This window comes from Marmota monax, unplaced genomic scaffold (assembly GCF_021218885.2).
Source record: "Marmota monax isolate L192 unplaced genomic scaffold, Marmota_monax_Labrador192_F-V1.1 WCK01_AAM20220418_F8-fsc00014, whole genome shotgun sequence".
NCBI lineage: Eukaryota > Metazoa > Chordata > Mammalia > Rodentia > Sciuridae > Marmota > Marmota monax.
Genome location: NW_026695222.1, coordinates 26013100 through 26038111, shown reverse-complemented (window position 1 = coordinate 26038111; position 25012 = coordinate 26013100). Strand labels below are relative to the sequence as shown.

The 25012-nt window shown below is 61.7% G+C and overlaps 1 protein-coding gene and 1 long non-coding RNA gene across 11 annotated transcripts; one reads left to right on the top strand and one right to left on the bottom strand.

Annotated features, from left to right (window-relative positions):
* Positions 1–4084: 4084 nt before the first annotated feature.
* Positions 4085–18793, top strand: LOC124085660 (uncharacterized). 5 transcript variants are annotated; one of them, XR_006849506.2, is made up of 8 exons: positions 4085–5368; positions 5882–6014; positions 10877–11018; positions 11685–11717; positions 12135–14961; positions 15129–15349; positions 15650–18073; positions 18210–18793. It is a non-coding gene; the product is annotated as an uncharacterized LOC124085660 (long non-coding RNA). The 5 variants fall into 5 exon arrangements; XR_006849503.2 differs by having other exon boundaries at positions 11685–14961; positions 15129–15221; positions 15302–15349; XR_009225809.1 differs by having other exon boundaries at positions 4085–4638; positions 5934–6014; positions 11685–14961.
* Positions 13251–23147, bottom strand: Zbp1 (Z-DNA binding protein 1). 6 transcript variants are annotated; one of them, XM_046433540.1, is made up of 8 exons: positions 22930–23147; positions 20283–20507; positions 19787–19852; positions 19237–19410; positions 18000–18167; positions 16812–17015; positions 15796–16044; positions 13251–13985 (listed from the first exon to the last, which is right to left on the bottom strand). In XM_046433540.1, exons 1-8 carry the CDS (start codon positions 22961–22963, stop codon positions 13801–13803), a joined length of 1305 nt encoding a protein of 434 aa, XP_046289496.1. In that variant the 5' UTR covers positions 22964–23147; the 3' UTR covers positions 13251–13800. The 6 variants fall into 6 exon arrangements, 4 of the variants coding, with proteins under 4 accessions (XP_046289496.1, XP_046289497.1, XP_046289499.1 ...); XM_046433541.1 differs by having other exon boundaries at positions 18000–18164; XM_046433543.2 differs by lacking the exons at positions 13251–13985; positions 15796–16044; positions 16812–17015 and adding an exon at positions 17634–17749.
* Between the last annotated feature and the right edge of the window lie 1865 nt (positions 23148–25012).

Below are 25012 nucleotides of genomic sequence, written 5' to 3'. Positions count from 1 at the left end.
GACACAGCTTCGTGCCACAGGGGACCAGAAGGGACTTTCAAATACCAACACAGCCTGGGTGCTGTGAGCAGCGCAGAGCTGCGGCTCCAACCAGAGAGGCTTGCCCGACTCCACTGCCCAGCTGCCACCTTGTGGCTGCCCAGTCCTACGTCCCAGCCAGGACCATGGACAGGGAACCCCCCGCCCACTCTGCGTGTCCTTCCCCTCTTCCACCAGCTGTGGGGAAGCTCTGTCTAAGGGGCCCACAGCAGCCAGCCTGCTCTGGGCCCCGAAGTGCTGGGGTCCAGGTCCCAGGAGACACTCGCAGGTGCCCCTCCACAGCACACAGAGCAAAGCAGCTCTTTTTCGGGCCCAGGGTTCCTGCTTGGCTCCTGCTCTCCTGGTTGGGGGCTCGAACCGAGCTGACCTCCTCTGCTGCCCAAAGCAGACCTAAACTTTGACAGTGGCCTCTGGGGTCTAAGCCCAGTGCCCCGGATGCTGCCGGACATCAAGTGGATGACAGGATGGGGCACCCACCGGTCAGCCCAGACCCTCGGCTGGCCCTGCAGACCTCACTGTGTCCTGGGGAGACCTGGGGGGGTCTTAGCAGATACAGTCCCCACTGTCTTCGGGGCAGCGACAGTGCTGGCCAGGTCAGGGATCCCAGCCCCTCACAAGTCCCAACCATCCGCAGTAGCCCTAGGGGCGGCCAGCGCCCCACACTGGGGGAGGCTCCCGGTTCCGTGGTGGGAATTAATGAGGTACTGTGTGTGCAGGGCTCAGAAACCTGGTAGAGCAGGACAGTCCTCACGGACCCCTTTTACAGACGGGGAAACCGAGGCCAGAGAGGAAAAGGGGCTGGGCTGGAACGGGGTCTCCCGAGCCCTGACCCAGGGCTCCAAGTGGAAGTGGACCTGGTTAGCGACCCTGCATGCAGTCCCTGAGCGCTGCCTGGAGATCAGGTCCACATGGTGGTCAGCACAGGATGCTGGCGAGGAGAGCAGCTTTGGGGGCTGCCCCTTGGAGTCGCTTTCTGAGCACTCCCCGTTAAAGAGGGTCGAACAGCCTTGTCCTGATGTGCAGAGGAGGGCACCGAGACTCAGGGACAGGAGACCGTCCTGAGGCCTCACGGGGAGGCAGGATTTGAATGCAGGTCTCTAATGGCAAAGTATAAGTGCTCCCTGGCCGTGGGCAGAAAGGCAGTGGTCCCTCACAGCGGGCTCCCAAAGGCCACCCTCTGTCACCCACACACCCCGATACGCCTGGAGGTGGCTGCGCTGAGGCCACGTCAGTGGGAGGGGCTGCTGGCGGGGGAGGAGGCCATGGGGAAACGCGGGGACCCCACTCCAGCCACGCTGCCAGCTCCCCTGCCGCCGTGCGGCTCTCCAGCTGTGTGACAGGGCTGGTCGTCCCCAAGCTCTGAGCCCAGCTTCCCTGGTCCTGCTTTTCGAGGAGCAGCAGGGTGCTGCTGGCCCAGCCCGCTGGTCGCTGGTCGGGGCTCTGCCCTGCCTGTCCCCTGCCTGTCCCCTGCCCGTTGGCTCCTCCCAGCTCCCTGCCCCTTGACCCAGCAGGTCAAGGCACATGGCTTCCTGCACAGCCAGGCCCACGGGGGGTCCCTTGCGGCCCCACTCTTGCTTTGCGCCATCCTGACCCTGTCTGTCCACATCCCTGGGCTCCTGGCAGGAGAAGCCGGAGGAGTGGAGGGCAGAGGTCTGGGCTGGGGGAGCTGATCTCCCAGGGGAGACCCGGGTCCATGGGGCTCCTGGCCTCTGAGGAGCCCCCTCCCCTGGACACCTCTAGATGTGACCCAGGGCCAGCAGCCACCTGGGAGCCCCTGGCTTGGGGCTCTGCTGTCCTGGTGGGTGTCTGCCCGTGTCCTCTTGGCTATTTGCCTGCTCCCTGGTGGCTTACAAGGCCCCGGGTTCCGGAGCAGCCAGGAGCTCCAGTGGGGTGAAGCGGTCCTCAGCTGACCGGAAGCCGGAGTCCCTGGGATCCGGAGTTCCCAGCAGGAGATCCAGCCCCACCAGGTCTGTTAATCATTCCCTGCGGATCTGGAACTGTGCTGTCACACAAAGGCCACGGGGGCAGCACGAAGACCGCTCGTGAACACTGCGGGGCATTCTGGTGACCGTCCAGGGGCCAGCTGCAGAGTCAGCTGCCACCCAAGGGGCCATGGCCAAGAGGTGGCACTGTCCAGCATTCAAGGGGACTCCCTGGGGCCCAAGTTGCCCCAACGTCCTCACACCCCTTCAGACCTGGTGGGCTGGGAGGGGGTCAGAGGGGCCAACTGAACCTGGACTGCCCAGTGATGACCCCTGCAGCCCCCTGAGAGGTCAGTCTCTGTGGACCCAAGAGGACAATGCCATTTACCTGCCAACAGAGGCTGAGCAGCTGGGGAGGCAGGTGGGGGTTAAACTTCCTATGGGGGAACCTATAGGAAGGTGGATAAGCACAGCACAGGCCAGGAATCGTGTCCACTGAGCATCTACTACACACCAGGCACACACGCGCTGGCCACCCCACGCCTGCCTGGCCAGCCTTCCCCATCAACTCCTATGATGTCCCCTCTCAGGGGGGACATGAGGAAGGAAACAGGGCGGGCTGTCCCAGGGACTGGCTCCAGGGGCTGAAGGGAGCCCCTCGGCCTCCTGAGCCAGATGCAGGATCAGCCGGCGGTGGACATGGAGGTGCGCTCTTCCCGGGGACTTGGCCCCAGCCCCTGCCCCAGGCACATGTCCTGGCAGGGCCATCTCAGCAGAGTGGACGGCCGGGTGAGGGGTCCAGAGTGCTGCAGGCAGGGCAGGGTGGGCGGCGGAGGGGGTGGAGTGGCCGGGAGGCCTGGCTGGCCAAGGCCCAGTTCCGAGGTCGGGGCCTGATCCTGGGGTGGGGCAAGGGAGTGACGGGACGGGGCTGGCCCCCGGTATCCCCTGGGTGCTGGGCAGAGCTTGGGCAGAGGGACGAGAGGCTGTGGGGCTGCTGCAGGGATGGCCGGGCACAGGGAGCGGGGAGAAGGGGCGGCTCCAGATTTGATGAGCACCTGCGCAGGGAGGCTCCCCAGGACAGAGAGGGTCTGCCTAGTCCTGGGAGGGCACCGTGAGCCGGGGTTGAGGACACACAGAACCACCGGGCCCGGCCCTTTCCTGTTCCTAGGACCCCAGGAGCGGCTCAGCACCCAGAGGCCTGGTACCTCCGTCTCGGCAAAGGGGAGGCAGGTGCCCCTCAGAGCCAGGGCAGGGTGAGGAGATCAGGGCCTCCCTGCCCAGCCTTCCCAGCTAGTGGGGAGATGGGGTGGGCCAGGTGTGGGGCACCAAGAGGGGCTGTGGACTGGGGCTGGGGCTGGGGAAGTCCAGGGCCAAGGGCAGCTTGGTCTGTGCCTTGACTGTCAGCAGGGTGGCCGTCACCCCCACCGCACCCCCTAACCCCCCATCACAGGCAGAAAGTCTCGGGCGATCTGTGGACTTGGGTGTCTGCTGTCCCAAACTGGAATCATCCAGAAAAATCAATGCTTAACCCGGCGACTCCAACAGGGCCCTCAGCACGTCAGCAGGGGACCTGGACCTGGGTCTCCGGAAACACCCACTTGACTGTAGTCCTTGCCCGGAGTCCCCAAGCTGAGGCCTGGAGCCCACCCCGGCTCCGCACGAGGGCGCTCGCGGCCGGGAGGGGCTCCACACCGGGGTCCAGCCGAGCCCCGTCCTCCTGGGCCTGGCCACGGCCCTGAGGAGTCTCAGGTGCATTTTGGCTCCTGTCCAGGGATCACAGCGGGCCAGGGGACAGGACATCCTGGCTGCCCAAGGAGCAGAGGAGGGAGGGGCAGGGACAAGGTCCCAGGGCCCCGGATGAGGGCACAAAGGTGCCAAGCAGGGCCACTGCCCTGGGGAAGGGACCTGAGTGTCAGTCCTCGGGCCATGTGAGCCATGAGGTTGGATGGGTGGGGACCCCTACAGGTGAGGGGACCAAGGCTGAGAGAGCAGCAGGTGGCAGAGGGGGATGGGAGCCAGGGGGCCTACGCTGTGCGCCTGCTGCTGGCCAGAGGAGGCGGGGCTTCTTCAGGGGCCTCTGCTCCCTGCTGACCCTTTCCTCCCCTCGGCCTCTCTGTGCCAGGCCTGTCCAAGCATGTCCAGGGGCTGCTCCCCACAGCAGTCCTGACAGTCAATGCCAGCGGGACACCAGGCACAGAGAGGGCAGGTGCTTGCCCGAGGCCACACAGCCTGAGGTAAGGTTGAGCCACCAAGGCAGCCGCAGGGCCAGACAGACCAGGGGGCCGGCATCTAGTGTGCAGCTCTCAGGCCTCCAAAGGCCAAGGTCAGAACTTCTCTGTTCTTCGTGTCACCCCGGCCCCTTCTGCACTGGTCCTGGGCGGAGTGGCATGTGAGCCCCGAGGCTGGCCTGTACCAGGCCTCCTGGGGACGGCTGGACCTCAGCCACACCCAGGCAGGGCCTCTGGTGTGGACTCTGGGTTGGCATCTCTGTGAAGTCCACCGGCAGATGCTGACCCCCTGGAGTCTGAGGACTGCCCACCGATGCAGGCTTGCCCAGCCCCGTGGTAGACACTGCAAGTCCCTGGGCGGGACACCAGGGCCCAGTGAGTGTGGGACACGGTCCATGGGACAGAGACAAGATTCTACTCAGGGAGGCCCAGAAGCCTTCATGCCGAAGGTGAGGCGGAGGTGAGGCAGGGTCCAGCCGCAGAGCCCGGGAATAGGGGCTGCCCCGACTTGAGCACGTCGCAACTAACATGCTCAAGTCCAGGGGGAGACAGGACGCCACGGGGACCGATCACACCACTCAGGGCTGAGTCTGAGCTGTGGGCCAGCCCCATGTGACAGGCCCAGCACCCAGAGTCTCCACTGGGGATGAGACATGCCTGGCCCTGGGAGAGAGTGGCTGAGGGGACAGGGAGGGTCTCTTGACACCCTGAAGATGAGCCAGGAAATGCAGAGAGGAAGAAGCATAGGTGGAGCACGTGCAGGGGTCCTGGGGCAGGAGGGCGTGGGTGACGCTGGGGCAGGGAAGGGAGGCTGAATGAGGTCAGGAGGGGCAGCTGAGGGACCAGAGGGGTCAGGCCAGTCCTGCACGGCAGCTCAGGGACAAGTGGTATTTACATGAAATACAGATTCGTGGGTCTCACAGAGACCTGCTGGGTTGAGGTCTGCAGGGCCAGGGCCTGGGCATCTGTCTGGGACATTGCTGGACGATGAGATGTCATCGTGTGGGGTAGGGGAGAAAGGGCAAAGATGAAAAGTGTCAGGGCGGCAGAACAGACCCCGGTGTGGCGGGGAGGGGACAACAGGGCAGGAGCCCCCAGGGAGCAGGAGTCTCAGAGACGGCTAGAGGTGACCAGAACAGATGGACCCCCTGGTGGCCCCTGCGCCGACGTAAGCTGAAGGTAAGTAACCTTGAGGCTACACACCTGGGCAGGGGGGACACATACGTGGAGTGACCACCCACGCTATGCCAGGGAACTGCCTAACTTGAGGGGTGGTGGTCCACAAGGACAGGCCTCGGGGGTCAGTCCCACCCAGGGGTGCTGGGCCGAGTGGAGACTGACCCCTGCCCTTCTGCCCAGTGAATTCAAGTTTGGGCTCAGCTGCAAAAAAAGACCAGGGGCGCCACCTGGTGGTCAGAGTCTCGGCCATGGCCAGCTAGGTCCAGGCCAGGGTCCACCTTGTCCAGGGCTCCGGGGGTCCGTCCCAGCAGGACTCTGTCCTTTGGTAGATGCTCATGCCCACCCACTTGCCCCTTGGGCCTTGCAGAAGACCCATTAAGCCCTAAAGAACCCCCTGGTTGGGAATCTCGCACCCGGGGCAGGCTCCGATTCACCTGAGCTCAGGTTTCCTTCTAGATCTTTCTCCACGCACCCAGATACTTTTTAATTTACAAAGTGATTCATGCCCCACAGGGAGTCTGCGGGCTGGCTCCCACGCACCACTGGAGGGAGGACTCTTTCTCAGCAGCTGCACACGCCCTCGACGTGGCCGGAAAGCGGCTGGGGCGACGGCGTCCCCCCGCAGGTGGCGTTGACTAGGGGCAGGGTGAGTTTTCCGTTCTTGGTTTGCTTCCCTTGAGGAAGACTGGGATTTGAAAGTCCTCTGCACTGGGACGGGAAGGGGATTTTGACAAGTGCACGCTGGGGACAGACACCATGGTGCTGGGGAATGAGCCCACCCTGTCCCTGAGTTGCAATGGGGAGCCCAGAGATGCTGGACAATGACCTGTGGCCTGCCCCGGGCTCCTCTGGCTCTGGGGGTCCCAACTGCCTGCAGAAGACAGCCAGGAAGTGTGGGTGGCTGGCCAGTCGGAGCAGAGAGGGTCCCCAGTTTCCCCCCCCTGGGGGACAGGCAGTTGGCCCAGTTCATGGGCTGTTTGGAGGTGGGCTGTTCCGAGGGCTCAGCAGGTGGCTCTGTAAAGCCCCCGTGGGGTCAGTCCCCATCAGCATCAGCCTTTGCCACCCCTGGAGGGATGATGGGAGCTGAGGCCTGTGTCCACTTCACTGGCTGAAGCCTGTCCTCTCCACCTGTAGAAGGGCCCAGGCACCTTGAGGTTACAGAGGGGACCGACCAACAGGATGTGGCTCAGTTGCCCCACAGTAGATGTACTGTGTGCTGCCTGGGCTGTGGCTGTGCCGGGGACCACAAGCACATGGCCACCCACCGGCACCGCTCAAGGGCTCTCCACGGGTGGGCTCTTTTAAGCCCCTATTTTGCAGATGAGGACACTGAGGCTAAGGGGGACTTGTTACCAGAGGTCACACAGCCAGCAATGTGGACACCCAACAGTGGGCAGGAAGGGGCTGGGACTCGGGCCCTGGGCCTGGCTGCCACTTGGGGAGGTCTGTCGAGGGATCGCCTCTGTGTCAGTGACCCCTCTGGGCGGGGTGGGAGGCGATGGTGGTCAGCAGAGCAAATGGCCGTGACATTGTGAGAGGCACGTGGGGGTCACCGAGCCCCACCAGAGCCCAGAGAGTGAAGCCGCTGCCTCGCCAGGGCTGAGCAGGACGGGGCGGCGGCTGCTCCATCCTGAGCCCAAGGCAGGAGGAAACCGGGGCTGAGCAGGAGTCAAGGAGGAGGACCAGTCCTGGGAAGGCAGTGACCAGGGGGCTGAGGTGAGGCAGCTCGAGGTGGCAGGGGGACGAAGAGACTCTCCACCTCACTGCCCCCTGCTACACTCCAAGTGGCCACTGTTCCCTCCCTCCCAAAGACAATCACAGAGAGAGGGTGGCGATCACCCCAGGTCACACACGAGGAGACCGAGGACAGAGACTAGGTGCCTGCCCAAGGCCATCCAGCTGGAGGAGGCTAGTTCTGGACTTTGGACCTGGGGTGGCCCCATTTTTGTCCTCCGTGTCCCTGCGCTGTTGTGTGGACGGGGAATGTCCCCCTGTGTGCTGAGCAGAAGGGAGAGCATGGGCTGATCAGGTGCCCTTGGGGTTCAGCGGGGACCCCCAACTCCACTTCCTCACCACCCAGAAGAGGCATCTCGGAGCAGGATGTGGGGCTCTTCCCACCACAGCTGTCTTCACTCCCGTGTCCTGGGTTTGATCCCGGTGGGCTCGACTCTGCCTGTGTGACCCTGCGAGTGGCTCGACCTCTCTGTTTCACTTTTTTCACCAGGTGAAGGGGGTTAAGAAACCTTTCCCGCAGAGCTGGTGGAGGAAGGGTTGGGGGAGCCGCCAGGCTGCCAGTGAGCTTGTGGTGAGCTCCTGCTGGCTCCTGCAGGAGCTGTGGTGGAGGCTCCTCGGGATCAGGGCAGGTTGTAATTGTGTCCCCAGGAAGGAAGAAAACCACCCGAGAGTGGCGCTGGGTTTGGGCCCTTCCCTGGGCTTTGGGCTCAAAGCTGGAGGGCCAGTGGGAGAGTGACACAGGAGCTTGGCCAGGGCTCTGTGCCCACATTGGGGGTGTGCAACACCCCAAAGCCATGGGGACATGTTGTGTGTCTGGCCACTGTTGGGGAAGGAGCAGAAGGGGTCCCAGAGCCCCTGCCTGACCCTTGTTTTCAAAGTTTCCAAGTTCAGCCTGTGTGTGGCGGTCAGGTAGCCAACGGGCAGCAGGTGGCGCTCGGCCCAAGGCTGTGGAAGTGCTGGAGCCGTGGTGCTTGGCCAGGTCAGTGGCAGCAGGTCTTCCCGCCTCCAGCCGCCTACTGCCATGGAGTCGCCAGAAGGTGGCGCTGGGTGGCAAGCGGCTCTGCCTCACGCCTTCTCTGGGAACCAGCCAGAGCTACTGGGGTCACCGCTGAGGCTTGGTGTGCCAGTTAATGGCAGGCACAGAGGTCCCCACCTGGGGCTGCGAGGCACATTGAGGAAGTCCTGCCTGGGCCCCCACTGGGAGACCTTTGTCCATCAGTAGGTGCAGGGTGACCTGGGATCCCCACAAGAGCCCCTCTTATCTGACCACGCAGAAGGTGCTTTTCTTCCTCCTGGAGGAGGAAACTGAGGGTCAGAGGGGACGGCACTTGATGCGGTCATGCTCAGCGACGTGCCCCTGCAGCGTGATACCATGCCCACCCACTGCAACCTGCCATACCACCAGCCACCCGCGTCCTCAGTCTGGGGCTGGCGCTTGGGGTAGAGTGTTATTTCTGCTGTGCCCTCAAGGCTGCTCTGCAGGAGGGCGCCCTCCCACAACACTTGTGTCCTAGTCCCCAAGGCTGCCCGAGGTCCCCTTGTGTGGAGAACCCCCGGGGGGAGGTCGGTTACCTGGGACACCCAAGGCCGCCTGTCAGGAGGGTCCTTGGGGAGGGAGGCAGGAGGCCGGAGCCCTCACCTGGGATGCCGGGGGCGGCAGGGAGTGCAGGAGCAGGTTTGCCGCCACAGCCTGCCAGCCGAGGCCAGGGGAGCTGGGGGCACAGGCCTTCCCAGAGGCAGCTCTGAAGCCTCAGCTGGGCAGCCACTGCCCTCTGACCCTCCTGCTCCCAGGGCTGTCACCCTCTCCTGGTTGGTGGACACAGAACTGATGGAGGCCACTTTGGGGATCCTGGTGGGGGTGGGGCTTGCAGGAGCCAGCGAGACACAAGGGCAGAGCTGACCTCAAAAGGTGGGGGCAGGTGGGCAGAGCCAGGCTGCAGCCTTGGTCCTGTCCTTCCACATCCTAAGAACTTGCCTGGGTTCCAGACCGGTCTCTGTCCCTTGGACCATGGCTTTGACTCCCTGAGCCTCGGTTTACCCCCTGGGCAGTGGATTCCTGAGAACCACCCACCCTGCGCAGCCTGCCTGTCCAGGGAACCCCTATTCCATGGCCTCTTGTGGGAGGAGTGTCTTCACAGAGTACAAGATGCCGGTCCTGCTGCCCCCTCGTTGGACACAGCCTGGCTGTCCATGGGCTGACCTGGTTGTGCTGTCCCCGGCAGAGCCAGTACGTGGGAGGGCTGGGTCCGGGGTGGTGGGCTGGCCATCGGGGCTGGAGAATTCTGGTTATGAACTCAAAGGCTGAAGTGGGCAGTTTCACTTAGTAGCCGTGTGGCCTTGACCAAGCCACTCTCCCCCACCCCAGACCCAATCTCCTCAGCTACTAAGAGGGGGAATAAAGGTACTTTGAAAATACTCTGAGCTCCGGAGGTCACATGTATTTAAGCTCCCCCAAGTTCAGAATTAGGTCCAGACTGGCTACAGCTAATGACCCTCATCCACGTGGCCAGGAGGAACTGTGAATCCCGGAGTGGTTTAGAAGCCACTCTGGTCTTTGCTGGGAGTGTGAAGTCTGGAACCATGGCAGCCACTTTGACACCAGCAGGGCAGAACTCTTTGTGGCTGGAGCGTCTCCATTTGGAACGTGAGACAGCTGAGTCTGGGGGAGCCAGAGATGAGGGACAGCACGTACTTGACCACCTGGTCCTGAACTGCTGAGTGACGCCCGACCTGAGCTCTGTTGGTTTGCAAGTCCTGCTTTTTGTTTTAGTTCAAAACTGCCGATAGACGTGCGGTATCCCACTACATTTATAGATGAACCCCCAAGCAATCGCCAGCCTCCAGACTGGGCCGGCCCCGGGCGCTTTACAGTCTCCTCGCAGTGTCAGGCCCCCAGCTTCTCACCACGCCCCGCACGGGGCCCCTTCCTAAGTGGTCCCTCTCAGCGTGCCCCTGGATGAGGAGAGAGCACCACCATCTTTTCCTGACAAAGCAGCCTGAGCAGCTTCAGCAAGGAACACCCCCAGACCCCCCTCCCTCCCGGGCAGATCTTCTGGGGTCCACCCTCCCCTCCACTGGCCACGTGGCTGCGTGGGGCCCTGTACCCCTTGGACTCCGGGTTCCTTCTTCCTTTATCTTTTGCAAGTGACCTCGCTCCTTTCCCCTCTGGACTTGTGTGGACTCTGCCCCGGGGTTTTCTGAAGCCTCACCCTCCCGGGGGCCTGGCTGGCTCCTGGACCAAGCACCAGAGTGTCCTTCCCTCCACAAAGTCACGGTCCTCTGCATCATTCCCACGCCCCACTCCCCCTGCGCTTTCGGCCTCTGAGACTCAGGGCTTCCCCCGTCCACCCCACAAACCCCCCGTCCCCTGGAACTGTCCGTCCTACCAGCACATCTTCACCCGCTCCCTGGAAGCCTCCTCTCGGCTTTTTCTTCTAGTCCTTCGACGGCCTAAAGCCTTTCCATGTCCGTACTACACTTCTCCTCCTCCCCCTGAGCTTCCCCTGCGGAGCCGCCATCCCTGCCCCGTGGGGGCAGCGCCTGTCCTCCCGGGCTGCTGAGGGCGTGAGGAGGGTCATCTGTAATTTACAGGTCACCGCCGACCCCCACCCCACCCATCTCACCGTGCCTACTGCCCAGTTTAAAGCCCAGCCTGGGGGGGCTGGGGATGGCGCCCCGTGCTGGGTCCCCTGCCCGTGGCCCTGGTTTCAATGTCCGGCCCTGAAGACGAAAAGAAAGCCCCATATGACCACCAGTTGCTCTCTGGTCCCACAGAGCGTCTGTGAAGGGGACAAACAGGATTCTCGGTGCTGCACTAGTGGGGACAGAGGAGCAGGAGGGTCACAAGGAAGGCTGGGCAGCACTGACAGAACCTAGTCCCTGTCCTGTGCCCATCAATGGCATCTGCCACCTCTGGGTAAGGCCACCGTCCCCCTGTGCAGCCTGAGGCCAAGGAAGGGTGGGAGACTGCAGCCCCCTCCCTCACAGGGACCCATGGAAAGGCCACATGTGTCCTCAGAGTGAGCCACCTCCCCGTCGTCCCTCCAGTAAAGCCAGCTGGTGCGGGGACACCCTCACCCGGGGCTACAGTGGCCTGGCTTCTGCTAGTTGTCTCCTCCGCCCCTTTCTTGTTACAGAGCCTCTCTTTCTTGGGGACATAGCCCACAGGGTGACTCCCCCACAACTTTGGGGAGCACATCTGACCCCAGTAACCAAGCTGAACACTCCATTCTTCATTGGCTCAAAGGGTGGCATGTGACCTGGAGTTACCAATCAGGATCTTCCGTGGGACATTACAGACAGTGTTTGATTTGATGACGGCTCTTTCTGCTGGGGTCGCTAAGCTGGTGGCCTAAGCCTTGGGTGCTGCAGCTGAGCCACATAGAGAGTCTCTAGAGAGATGGCAAGAAAGAAGCCTGAGCATAGGACTGAGCCCCTGGATCCAGCCATTCCTGAACCTCGGAGTCCCTTGACTTCTCAGTTGCATGAGCAAATAAGTTTTTGTTTAAGCTTGGGTAAACTAGGCTTCTGTCACATGAACCAAAGTGCTCCTTAACGCCTCTCTGGGCTCTTCCTGCTTTAGGCTTCTGGTCCCGGCTGTCTTCTGAAACCACAGGTGAGAGGTCCCCCTGAGTGGGAGCAGGGCTGGGATGAGACGCAGAATCGCCCTCTGAGCAGGTCGTGTGGGTTTGGAGACGCATTTCCAGTTCATGGAACAAATCCCCGCCCCTCTGGGGGCTGCAGGATTCCTCTGCAGGTATCCCCCAGGGGGGAGGGTGGACAGGCAGGTAGACAGGGAGAACCGAAGCTGGGACGGACAACCTGCTCATTCTCTGCTTTTAATAGTGACTAGTCAATTTCCTTCCCGAAGAGACCAGCGCTGACCTTCACCTCCAGCCCCCATTAGCTGCCAGTAATGCTTTGCCAGAGTATTGATGACAAATTAATTATGCAGAGAGGGCAGATTTCATAGGAAAAATGGATGCTCTGGTCTGGGCTGGAGTGGGAGCCGTGGTGTTCCCGCCTCCCACAGCCCGGGGAACCAGCGCCCTCAGGAACGCGCAGAGGCTGGCTACGGGTCCCCAGCTCATGCGGAAGGCAGTCAGTCCCGGAGCCGAGAACCAGACGCAGTTGTAAGCCCTCCGACTTGGTGGCTGGTATTTGACGTGATCTGGAGGCTCCAGCCCCCGGCGTGGCTGCGGTGACTTTTCCCCAGCAGGGCTGTGCCGTCCAGCTCGGGGGACAGGAGCCCTGCTCCCGTGATGACCGCAGCTGCCTCAGGCTCAGAGCCGCTGGGTTCTCGGGCCGCCGGGTGGCCTCCTGGCTTCCCTTGATTCCTGGGAGTGGCCCAACGCGGTCCCCTGCTTTCTTTGCTGTGGGCTCCCGGCCACCCTACTCTTCTGCAGTCTCTGAGTAAGTTGCCCGTCCGGCCTCCACGCCTTGGCCAGGGCGGTCCCTGCCTGGAGCGCCATTCCCATCCCACCAACTGCCCCTCAGTGTGGCCTGGCAGACGGGGCTCCAGGGCTCTCTGCTCCCTGAGAGGCCTCCTGGGCTGTGTGCCTCACTGTCCCATGTCTCCTGACGGTCACGGCTCCTGACCGTGAGCCGCCACGAGGGTGGGTCTTCTCCCCACTCTGCAGCCCCAAGCAGGGCTCGGCTTGCAGCAGGTGGCCAGCAAGGAGCTTTGTCCCACAGTCGCTGTCCCTGGAGGTGTGAAAGTGAACAGACAGGGCCACAGAGCCCCGTAAAGTCCCCAGCCTTGGAGGGGACCCCTGAGGTTGTGCAAGGGACTCCTGAGGTTCTTGCCTGTCCAGCGGTCCCACGAAGGCTGAGCAAGGGGGACCCGCTGACGGTCTCCTTGTTCCAAGGATCAGCCCTGTGACTCAGATTGGCCAGTCCCTGCTGATTGGTCAGAGAAGGTCACCTGACCCCTGGGCCAGCCAAAGACTTGCTTGGGACTGCAGAAGGTCAGGGAGCAATTTGCTCTCTGAGAGTTCAGCTAAGGAATCCTAGATCAATTCTAGAGAAGGGAGGATTCTAGAGGTCAGGTGGGCATGACAGTCCTTGAAGGCAGGACTTCAGGGAAGAGAAGAGTGTGGGTGGGCGTCTCAGTGCATCCGGCTGCTGTAGCAAAACACCTCTGACTGGGCACTTTATAAACACTAGAAGTTTAATGCTCACAGCTCAGGGGGCTGGGAAGGCCGACGCCAAGGTGCCACAGCTCCGTGTGCCGAGGGCTGCTTGTTTTGAAGATGGCACTTGTTGCTGTGTCCTCCCAGGGAGGGAGGCTGTGCGCAAAGGGGAGAAACCAGCTCCCTCAGCCTCCTGTCAGGGCGCCCGTTCTGTCACGAGGGTCTGTCATTGCCAGGCCCCCCCATTGCTGCGGCTCTGGGGGAGCTTAGACGTGAGTTTGCGACGTGAGCGCACAAGTGCTCAGACTCGCGCAGGCAGCCGTAGCGGAAGGCCAAGAGGCAGGACCTGCCCAGGCCCCAGAGAGAACAGAGAGCCCACCCAGCCAGCCCTCCTCTCGGCACCAAGGCCGCCTCTGGCCAGTCTTCAGCCTGAGCCCTTCCCCACCCTGAAAGCCGGCTCCTGCTGGCCAGATGTGGGCAGCGGGCAGGTCCAGAGTCCATGAGACAAGACACCCTGCGCAGGTTCCCCGGCACCTGCCGCCTCCCAAGTGCAGCCCCAGGTCCCTGCTACTCGCCCCCCTCCAGCTCCCTGCGTCCACCCACAGAGACACTGTGCTCTGCAGCGGGGGGACTGCTGTTTCCAAGGGTCATCTCCCTCAGCTTGGGGGTGAGCTGCGCAGGATTGCCCGGGGCTTCCTGGCCCCCGTCTTCGGGGACCTCGCTTGTGGACGGCTCGGCTTCAGAACTGGGATCTGTGGGAAGAGAAGACATCATCGAAGGAGCACGAGGCCCCTGGAGTAACCAAGGCCATCCAAAGAACTGGGGACTGAGGCCATGGTCCCCTCCTTGCCCAGTGGACACCTGAGCGTCCTCGCTCCCAGGCCCAGCCCTTTCTGAACACTGCGGCAGCTCCGGCTCCCCTCAGGCCCTTGGCTTTGCCCGGATGGCCTCCAGCGGGGCGGTAAAATCCCGGGCCTCACCACGGTCCCCGCTTGCCCAGTGGCTGCCCCCCCCCCCCGCTCACTCCAAATAAGATGTGGCTTTCACCTGGGCCTCCAGCCTCAGCCGCCCCTGTCACAGCCACGGCCCTGGGCCCAGGGGGTCAGCCCTCTTGCTCCCTAGCCTCTGCCTGGTCACCAGCCGGCCACCCTTGTCCCCAGCCCAGGGCTTTCCCAGGTTTCCGCTGGGCAGGAGCTCCTTAGCCACACATCCACCCCACCCCTGGCCTCCCCAACTGCCCCTCTGCATCTGCAGGAGGCTCCCTGCCTGGCCCGGGAACTCGCCCCTCCCCCAGGCCCTACGTGGTCTCACTGATTCCCGGGACGTCCCAGGGTCCTGGAGACAAGTGGGAAGGTGGGAGTGAGGCCTGGGTCTGCTCACTGTGCTGGGGCTTCAAGGACGGACCCTCAGGACCTGGGATACATGACCCTCGACTGCAGAGGCCGGCGGATGGAGGCTGGCCTGTCCACTAGAGTCTGCCAATCTGGTTTTGTGACCACTGGCGAGATTTTATCCCAAGTCCTGGAAGACCGGGAGCTGAATCCCCCCGCACCACCTTCTCCACACTGAAAGCAGAACCTCGGCCGCCCGCCTCTGCTCCAGGCCCTTCTCTGGCTCCCACTGCCTCTCCCCTCCCACAGCACCCCCTCTGCAGCCTGGAGCTGGGCTCTGGTGCATGCACACCCCCACCCGCCTCTAGGCTGTTGCCTGTGCTGTTCTGCCCACCAGGTATGCCCTCCCCAGCCTGTGCCCACCTCGAGCGGTCCCCTCAGCCCCGGCACCCTCTTCTCCTGCACAGTGGAACCCCTGGCTCTGAGCCAGAGGGTCACGTCCCTAGGGGCAGAACATGGCAGGATTGCTAATTGCGCATGTCCTTTCTCTTCTTCTTGTGGCAGAAGGACCCCTCTGCTGACACTCAGCTGGGCCCAGGCTGCCCAGCCCACCTTGGGGCCACATGCAGGCCCCTGGAGTGGGTGCAGAAGAGGGAGGTGAGCTCCCTCCCAGGGGGTGGCCAGCGCTCTGTGACCACTCCTCCCTCTCCCGGCTGATGGCAGTTTCAACCCCACAGTCAGGACAGAGTCCTGGGACAGCTGAGCATCAGCAGAGAAGGACTCAGGTCAGTAGATGACCTCGAGGACAACCCAACCGGGACCCCAGCAGGTCCTGAAAGAGGCCTGAGCTCTGGGCAGGTGACACTCATGCCCGGGGCCTTGTGGCTGCTGCAGGGCCGCCCACCCCCCAAAAGTCTCGCTGGCTGTGGTGTCCAGCGCCTCTCAAGGTCACATTAATGACTGCACCTCCTGCTGCTGACCGTGCCCTGGGCTGGGCAGGCAGCTGAGCACTTCGCCTGCTCGTCCAATCCCCTCCTCACAAGGCCTGCGGGGGTCACTACGCTGCTCTTGTCACCCCCTTACAGAGGAGAGGTCGGAGGCCCAGCGAGAGTGAGGCTCTGGACTGGAAGAGGTGACGTCAGTAGCCACTCCACCTGTCCTCACCATCATCCACCCTGCTCCCAGCCCTGGGAAATGGGCGGCTGGGGGCCAGGGGAGGGGACCAGCCCACCTGCGCCCTCCTTCAGCTCCCCGGGGTCCTGCCGGCCATCTCCAGGCCCCGCGGCTGCACCTGGCCTGGCGGTCTCTGGGCCTGCCGGGAGGACGGTCATCCTGTTGCTGTTGCCGATGGTGGTGTATTCGAGGAAGCAGGACTTGATGTGGACTCTCTGGACTGCGTCCGCCTTGGGGTGAGGGTCTGGCTGGGGCATTCGCATTTCAAATGAAGCTTCCGAGTCACCGTCACCGGCCGTGGCTGAGACTGCGCACCAGCCAAAGAGACGCCGGAGGGTGGGCAGCTGGACGGTGGCCCCAGAGCCCAGCTCCCAGCCTGGCTCCAAGTCCTCCTTGCTGACTTCACCAGTGGCCGCCTGGCTCAGTCAACAGCCGATGCCCACGCCCTGTTCACCACCAGGCAGCCACTCCTCCTGTCCTCCAGAGCCCCCAGAGGACCTGGCACCTCAGCCTTTCTCTGGGCCCCAGTGATTCCTCCCTCATCTCATCTCTCTGCTTCCTGGCAGGGCTGGGTCAGGGTCTCCACCTTTGGTTTTGCTCATGCCCAGCCCCAGCCCCTGCCATCTGGCTCCTCCACCCAGACTTCTGGAAAGAGCTGTCCACACTCAGTCTGGTCTCCCTCCCGACCTCCGATCCTTGCTGGCAGAACCCCACACTCTTCCCCTGGCTGACCTCTCCCCCAGTTGGGCCCCTGCTCCCGGGCCCCCTATCCCGTCTGTCCCTGCCTGGGAGGCCCTGGCTCAGGGCCTCTGGTCACTGTGCTGACCCTGCTTCAGCTGGCCAGCCTCGGCTTCTCGGAGAGGACGTGCTGCTCTTACAGATGGGGAAACCGGTCTCCGGCTGGTCGGTGCTAGGGGACGGGGACCCAGCGTGCCATCTCTAAATACCCCACCTGTCCCACAGAGTTTCAGTCTCTTGGAAGGAAAAGACCCCCTGAAAAGACTCTGGCTCCTGTTCCTGCCCCCCCGGAACTGAGTGGGGCGGGGGAGAACGTGGCCACAGGACTCCAGTTACCTGGGGGGCTGGATGAGAGGTTGTGGGCAGGACCTTCCGGCAGGTCTCTGTGGAAGCTCATCTTGTTGCTGTGTCCCACCTGCACCCGTCTGAGCAGGGACCACTCCAGGTGGATTTCCTGGGACCCCCAGCCACCTGCCAGGGGTCCCTGAGCCGAGGAATCACCTGGGGCAGTTGGGGGCAGCTGGTTGGGAGCTGTGGGACCTAGAACAGTGACACAGTGTTAGGAGGGGCACCAGGATGTCTGGACTGGAGAGCAGGTAGCCAAGGAGCTGCAGCCAGGGTGTCCTGAGTGGGGCCCTGCCCAGGGTCCCACGGGGACACCTGCAGTCTCAGTAGTCACCCGTTGCCTGCTTCCTGGTCCTTCTCAGCCTTCTGATCCCATCAGGAGACCCTTCCGTGGTGTAAGCGTGTTCTCAACACGTCATTTCATCTCCCGGACATTTATCTTTATGGTGAACTTCATGGCTTTCAACTTAGGGGAAAGCTAAAATTTTTATTTTAAAATATATTCAAGTCGGGGGTGGGGAGTGAACCATTCAACAGCACTGATTAAACAAACAGGGACGTAGCCAAAATCAAGGAGGTGACATGGGAGGATTCACACTGGGGAGATGATCATCAAGACATCAGAACAGAGTTCCTCATCTCACATCTGGGAGACTGAGGCCCAGGGGAGAGCCTTGCTCTCCCAAGGTTATGGGATGCGTCTGAATTTGGGGCAGGTGTTCTCACACAGGGTGCCGGGCTGGACTGAAAGAAGTTGGCATCCTTGCGCCCTGGTGCCTGGCATGGAGCCTGTTCAGCCTGCAGCTCTGCATTTCAACAAAACGAACATGTCTCTGCTGACCTGTACCCCAACCTCCAACACATGCTGATGTGGGGAAAGAAGTGTGTCCAGAGAAAATGAAATATTTCCACAGTGCACTTGTGATATTCTGCTGACAAAGAAGAATTTGAATTATTTCTCATTGAATTATTTCTCAAAATACTGCATTCCATTAAAAAGAGCAGAAGGTATTGGAGTGAAGGGACAGCAGGAGAGGTTGGATCCAGGCTCCCTCATTCTCACAACAGCTATAAAGGAGGGCCGTGGACATTGGGAAGCTGTCCTTCCTCCTTGGAGGATTGAGTCCCCCCACAAGCCCTCTGAGGTCCGTCCTCCTGGGTGCCTGTCAGATGACTTACCGCTGTCCTCAGAGACGTTCTGCTTCATTAAGATGTTCCCGTGTCCGATCTGGATGCCTTCAGAGTTTGTGATGGTAATGTGGCAGTTGGGTCCATTCTGGCAGATCATGTAGACTGGATTCTGCTGGCACACTGCTACAGCAGATTGATTTCTTCCTTCAGAATCTTCTGCAAAATAATATTCCACTCTATCCCTTTGCACCTCTTTAGGGGTCTGAGGCTCCAGATGCCAGTTGGCAGCACCAAATTTCCCTGGAGAGTTTGTTAAAAGGATTCCCAGGCACCAGATCTGGGAATCTGGGAACCTGCGTGGGGTGACTCCAGCCTCACATGATGGACAGCTGCTCGGGTGTCACAGACGGAGCTCAGGGTCAAGATGGCAGGTGGCCCCCCTGGTGTCTTGCTGCCCCGCCACCCAGGCCCAGGATGGCTCCTGGGAGGATTGCAGGAGTCACGTCCTCTCTCCCTACCCTCTGTCCCCCTCCCTGGGAGGCACCCACAGCTCCAGGCCCTGAACCCCAGGGGCCTCTCCCCTGTATCAAACACTCAGATGCCCCCCATGACTAGTGACATTGATTTGAACTTGTCACCGATTTGAACTCCAGATGCTATCCCACCTCATCAATCCTTCCCCACGTTGCTGACCCCACATGGGCACTGTGGGGGTGTGGGGAGGCTCCTTCCCCAGCTCTGCGGACCCACCAGCCACAACACCACCTCCAAGGCCCTTGGCCGTGGTGTCTTTGTGGGTGGGCTCTTTCATCCATATGGAAATAAAATTAAATTATACTTTATGACTGCGTGGGAGGAAGACAAAAATCATCCAGGCTGCGTTCATTCCTAGATGTCCGTTATTGTTAAAATGTTTGTTTTTCTTCTGACTTTAAAAGAAATCAATATGGAAACCTCTTTGCAGCCTCTGGGGTGACCGAGGCTCTAGGCCCTGGGTGCCTGAGGCTAAGTGGCCCTGGATGCTACACTTGAGGGGCCTGAGCCTTGCCTCACCTTCTCTTGGCCAACTTTAAAATCCCAAGATCGCGGCTCAGCCCGCCAGCACTTTCTCTCCCGGAACCTTCTCCAGGGGACGGTCAGTGCGACCTCTGGAAGCTTCTGGCAGGTTCTAATGAAGGGGAGCAGGCAAAGTGCTCAGAAGGACACTCGCCAAGGACTGGGTGCTGGGCGCGATGGCTTCTCTTGGGTGCTGCGTGCGAGCGCGTGGACAGCAGGGGAGGCCTACCTGGTGCAGAGACGCGCCACACTCGCAGCTTCTGGTCCTGGTCCAGAAGGTGCTTGCTTTTCATCTTGTACAAGGTTGGGTTCACGTCCTTCGCTGTCCTCATTCCCAGGGCCTGGGCGATGCGCAGGGCCTTGCAGGGCCCGTTGGCTTTCAGAAACCCGTAGATCCTTTCCTCTGGGAGGCAGGGCGACTAGGTGGTTAAGGAGACCCCGTTCCCAAGTGTGGGTCTGCCCGCTGCTCGCTGGCTGTGTATCTGGGGACAGGGGCCCGTGACCTGGGTGGAGCAGCAGGGATACCCCGCGGACAGCTGTGACCTAGGATGTGTGCCAGGTGCCGCAGCCCTGCGCCTGGCAGGTGCACAGAAGCGGCAGAGAAACAATTTCTCGGCCATTTAGATTCTTGGGCTGCCGCAAAGACCAACTCTGGCCTCGGGACCTTTGGTAGGAGCCCCTTGGGTAGGACTGGACTCAGCACTGGTGACACCTTGTACCTCTGGGAGGGCTTGGGGGTGGGGGGCGGCAGGGCTGGACGAAGCTGAGGCTGTGCTTACCCAGCTCGCTGAGCTGAGGGCCGGGAGTCTCTGCCGCGGCAGCTGCTTCTTCCTGGGGCTTCTGGGCTGGAGGAAGACAGGCGGGTGGGGGCTGGGCACGGGCTGGGAGAGCAGGCTCCAGCTCTGGGGTATGTGAGGCCAGGTGAGCGTAGGTGCCCACTGAGTGTCAGGCTTGGTGTCCGAGGGCTCTGGGGCCAGAACTGGGCTCAGGTGTCCTTGAGTTTGCTCGGCCACCATCATGGTCACTGTGATGTTGCCATCATTGTTTTCCTTACCACGTGTGCTTTGCTGTGACCTACTCTGCTGGTACTGGGCTCTCTGCACCTAGTCCTCCCAGCAGCTCCTACGAAATGGCCCTACTGTCATCGCCATCGACCAGAAAAAGTAAAGATGTCCCCAAGTGGCAGAGACTGGATTCAAACCCAGGCCCAAATCTGTGCTTGTCTATTGCCCAGATGTCTCCCGTGGGCCCAACCCACCCAGGAACGCAGTTTACCATGGCTGTCCTGGGCAGGCTGGGTGGGATCCACACCTCCGGGATCACCTGTGCCCAAGCGCCATGTTGCGGGGGCAACTTGGGAGACTGTCCCCTCCTTGGCCATTCGGTAGAGGACTGAGTTGAGCTCCTTCTTGAGCACTTGGCATTCCTTCGCCAGCTGGTAGGACTTCAGAGGGGAGCTGGCATCTCCCAACACCTGCAGGATCTTCTGCTCAAGGTGGCCTGGGAGGAGAGGAAGGCAGAGAGAACTGAGCCCCAGGTCCCCTGGGTGGAGAGGGCCAAAGGCTCCAGGAGGCCAGGGAGGCCCCCTCTTGAGTAGGGTCCAGGGCAGAGACCATCCATGGCAGCCAGTAGAGCCTCTGTGTGGAGAGACAAGCACATGGGCTGGACGGGTGACGGGGACAGAGGAGGTGCACACCCTCTCCATGTGCCCTCCCGGGCGTGGCACCACGGCAGGTGGGAACGCTCAGCTCGCCACATCCCAGGAGCAGGGGGTGGAAGTGGGGGCAGGCACGTCTGGCCCAGGGCCTTTGCCATCGGTGCTTCTGATGCCCCTGCAGTCAACCTCAGTGGTGCCGTTCTGATCCGAGCCACAAGCCCCACAGACATTCGGAAGCAGGTCTTTCCTCGGGTGCCCAATCATGGAGTCCTGAAATGCCACACTCAGGTCTCTCTTGAGTCCTGTGCTTCCCCATTTCTCTGCCCCCACCACCATCTCCAGGATGGTGGGGTCCACCAAATGCAGCCATTTCCCCTGGGGTCTCCTCTGCACCTGACCCCCGCTTCTCTCCAAGGGCCCCGTGCTCCTCCCAGTCCACTTGCCTGCATGTGGCCCTACTCAGAAAGACCCTCTCGGACCCGTCCAGCATCTCCTCGTCCTCTGCTCAGAGCCATCTCCTCTGGGAAGCCTCCTCCCTGTGCTTGCTGGTGTTGGCTGCTCTGGCTGGGTCCCCTGCAGAACATCCCCACGGGGTCCCTGTTGTTTGCCTGGTTCCCTGTCAGACCTTTGATGTCTTGCCCAGGGCCAGGCACACAGTAGGTGCTCATGGAATGGAAGTTGAGTGAATGAGTGAGTGAATGAGTGAATGCTTTGTCCTCTGCTTGGACAGACACTGCCCAGTTGGCCCAGGGCCACTGGCATGTTGCTTCCTGGTCTGAGCACAAGGAGCCCTAAGCCTTGTGGGGACTCAAGGAAGAACTTTGCAAACAGCCCCTACTCCTCCTAGGGCAAGGCCTGGAAATCAGAGCCATCACCTCCCATCATTAACACAAAAACAAAAACCCCAGGGGCGCTGCCAGCTGCCAGCATGACTCAGACGCTGTGTACAGGTGACTGGTGACGCCCAGGGAACAGCAGCCGGGAAAGCCTCATGGGCGGTGGCGTGGCCTGGCCTGTCACCAGGAAGTTTCTGCCCCTAAGAATACTGCAGGTGGTGTGAAGAGGGTTCTCCTTGGGACTGCCTGGGTCCCTTCCTCTGCCATCTGGGGTTTCTTTCCTGATCAGCAGACAGTCAGCTGGCCCTGGCCCCAGCAGAGGCCCTTGTGGGGCGGAGTAATGAGCTTGTGACCCCACAGTTGGGGCTGGGGCTTGTTCTTGTGATCAGAATGTTGCTACCCTGCTGGGAGCAGGTGGAGAGCAATGAGAAGATCAGGCTCACCCACTCCTCCTTCACCCACCAAGTTTACCCAGGGGAGGGGCACCCAACCAACCCTGCACCTGGCTTTGTCTTGTCTTGCAAAAAGTGTAAGTTCTTGAGGAGCCCACCCTGAGCGCTGCGGGGCCACCCAGACCCCAAAGGACAGGTGGGGTCAGGGAGGTGGATGAAGAGCAAGCCTGAGAGCCTCTGGGTCTGACAGTGGGAGGTTGTGGACCAGAGCAGGGGCAGGGGACAAGCCCAGCAACAAGGGAAGTCGCTCGGGGAGGCAGAAACTCCTTGCCCGGTGCCTGCAGCGTCCTACCAGGAAGAGCGGGCACTAGTCACAGCCAGTGCTCCTGGCTCACAGCCGGCTGCCATCACTCCTCCCCAGCGCTCGCTTCTCCTTTTTAATCTCTGGTGAACTGAGCCCCTGCTGCACACGCCCCGTGCCTCAGTTTCCCCACAGGTGAAACTGCGGCAACAGCAGCGACTTTAGGGATTCAGCAAAACACAGAACAAGAGCAAAAAAAAAAAAATGAAAACCACCCATGTGCGCAGGCGCTTAGCGGGGCCCCTAGAAAGGAGCGGCCCTCCATGCTGGCTGAGGCGTTCTCCCTGGTGGCCTCCGGAGGAAAATGGTCACCAAGGAAAGAGTATAACCCACAGAAAACAGGAGCATGTGCCTTTTTTCCAAGCACCAAGCTTTGGTTCTCAGATGACTGTGCAGAGCCACTGGTGCTTGGCGGCTGTGACAGCCGGGGACTTCACGATGCAGGGCCCCGGTTGTGCCATCTAGGAAATGGGACAGCACTGCCCTTGATACTGGGGGCGTTTCATGCACCTAGACACAGGAGCCTTTGGAGGGATGGCTCGGTTCCCTGCCCCACTCCGTCCCCTGTTCTCCAACACACTGCTGTTACCTGGGCCAAGCAACCTCTGGAAAGAAGGAGGAACCCGCCCCCAGCCCCAGGAATTACCCGTGCTCCCTGGAGGAGGAAGAGCCTTACCTCTCTTGCTTGGGTCAGCAGGAGCCTCGGCCATGCTCACAGCAGAGGCAAGGGGCCCAGTGGACCTGGGAGCAGGTACCTGTGCTGTGGCCTTGCGGGTATGAGCCGCAGGAGGCTGGGCATCTGAGCCCCCACTCGGGGAACCTCTGAACCCACAGGGAAGCTGTCAGCTTCGGCCCACAGCTGTCAGGACTCACACTCCAAACACAAACGCCCAGTCCGCCCCACCCCCTCAGGAGAAAGAGAAAATGAAACTTTGTGTGGTTTTTCTCGGAAAGAAACAGAATCGAAAGCAGGACCCATGAGGGAGCGAGGGTGGACCCCAGCATGATGTGGCCAGGCAGCAGCTGGGATTGGCAAGGCTGGGCGCCTCTGAGGTGGCCTCCCTCCCCTCCCAGCACCCAGTGCTGACTGCCAGGCCCCACATGGAGGACAGGATGCTTCGGTGGGTGGGTTCTCTGCATTTGTTCCTGCCTTTCCAGGGGCCCCACTTTAAGAAGCACCTACTATGTGAATTCCAATGCATTGGCCTCCCCAGCTCAGCTACAGAGAAGGGCTGACTCTGCCTTCTTTCTTCAGAGAGGAAACTGAGGGATTTGATCTGTGATACCCAGAAGTCAGGCATGGTGAACCCCCAGCCCACACACCAAACTGAGGCCCCACGCTCATGGGAACATGCTCCCTAATTTCAGAATTGTGGGTGGGATGACTGCCTTCCTGCACCAACTTCCCACCGACCACAGGGTGGCACCTGGGACAGTGCTGCTCAGCAGTTAGGGACTCCCGCAGGAGGCCAGGATTTGGGGTTCAAACAGCCCCCCCACGTACTAGCTGTGTAACCTGGGGCAACTTATTTATCCTGTTTCCTCATTTGTAAAACGGGGTCCTGAGAGCACCACTTCATTGGGGTGCTGGTGAGAACCAAGGGGGTGATCCAGCTTAGCAGTCTGGCCAGAGCCCCTGCTGTCATCTACAGCACTCGGGCACCACACACGTGCTTCTGGAGAAGGACCCATGGCTTCCACAATTTTCCAAAGGGGCCAGTGACCCCAAAGCAGTTCAGAGCTCGGTTCTCTTCAGATCAAAGAAGAGACTGGGGTTCAGAGAGGAGAAGGGCTGCGGAGGACTGGGCCGTGGAGTCTCTGGGTTTGGGGTGCAGCAGGTTCCTACTTGGTGGCCCGCGGCCGAGGGCTGGGGGGTGTGCCGGTCCCCACGCCCCCTCCCCACCCCTCGCCCCGAGGTTCTGCGCCCGGGCTGAGAAGCAGCAGGCGGCCGGGGTTTGCCTGGACACTGCCTGCACAGCAAGCACCGAGCGGGCGCTGAGGTCCTCAGCCGGACCGCAAGTTGGGGACTCAAGGAAGTCCCAGCGCCGGACCGCGGAGGCCAAGCAAATGCGACCTCGTGCGGCCAAGCGGGGGATGTTTTCAGTTCCAGGTGACCGCTTCTGCTTCCGGGTGCAGAGCCAGCGCTGCAGGGCAGGTCCGTCAGGACAGCACGCCCCAGGGGCCCTCACTGTCCTGTCCTGCAGAAATGAAGGCCTGTGCAAGGCCGCCGGAGGTGACAAGGTCCCTCCGCGGGAGCCACGGCGGCGCGCTCCCCACGGAGCCCCCAGACGGCCCTGCGCGGCGCGGCGCGGGCGGGGGACGGCCAGCAGGGGGCGCGCGCCCTCCGCCCGGGGCTCGGCCGCGGGACACCCCCCCCCCCCCCCCGCCCTCGTGGCCTCCGGACCCAGGGCTTCACCCCTTCGCCTTCTTGCGCCCTCCTTGAATTCCACCGCCGCTGCTTGTCTCGCCTGCCCTGGGAGCCAGCGCCCCGGTGGTTCTCTGGCTGACCCTGTGGTCGGTTCCGTCCTCAGCCTTTGCACAACCCACCACCGCCCGGAGAGACCCTCCCTCCATCCGCCTCCAGGGCCTCCCCGTTCCTCCCATTGCCCCTCTGCCTCCTGGCCGGTTCGCCGTGACCTCTTCCAGATCAAAGGAGAGACTGGGGTTCAGAGAGAAGGGCTTAGGGTTAGGGTTAGGGTCAGGGTGAGGTCCCAGGCCGGTGGTGGAGCTCAGGTCTCTGGTGGGCTCCCCGCCAAGCC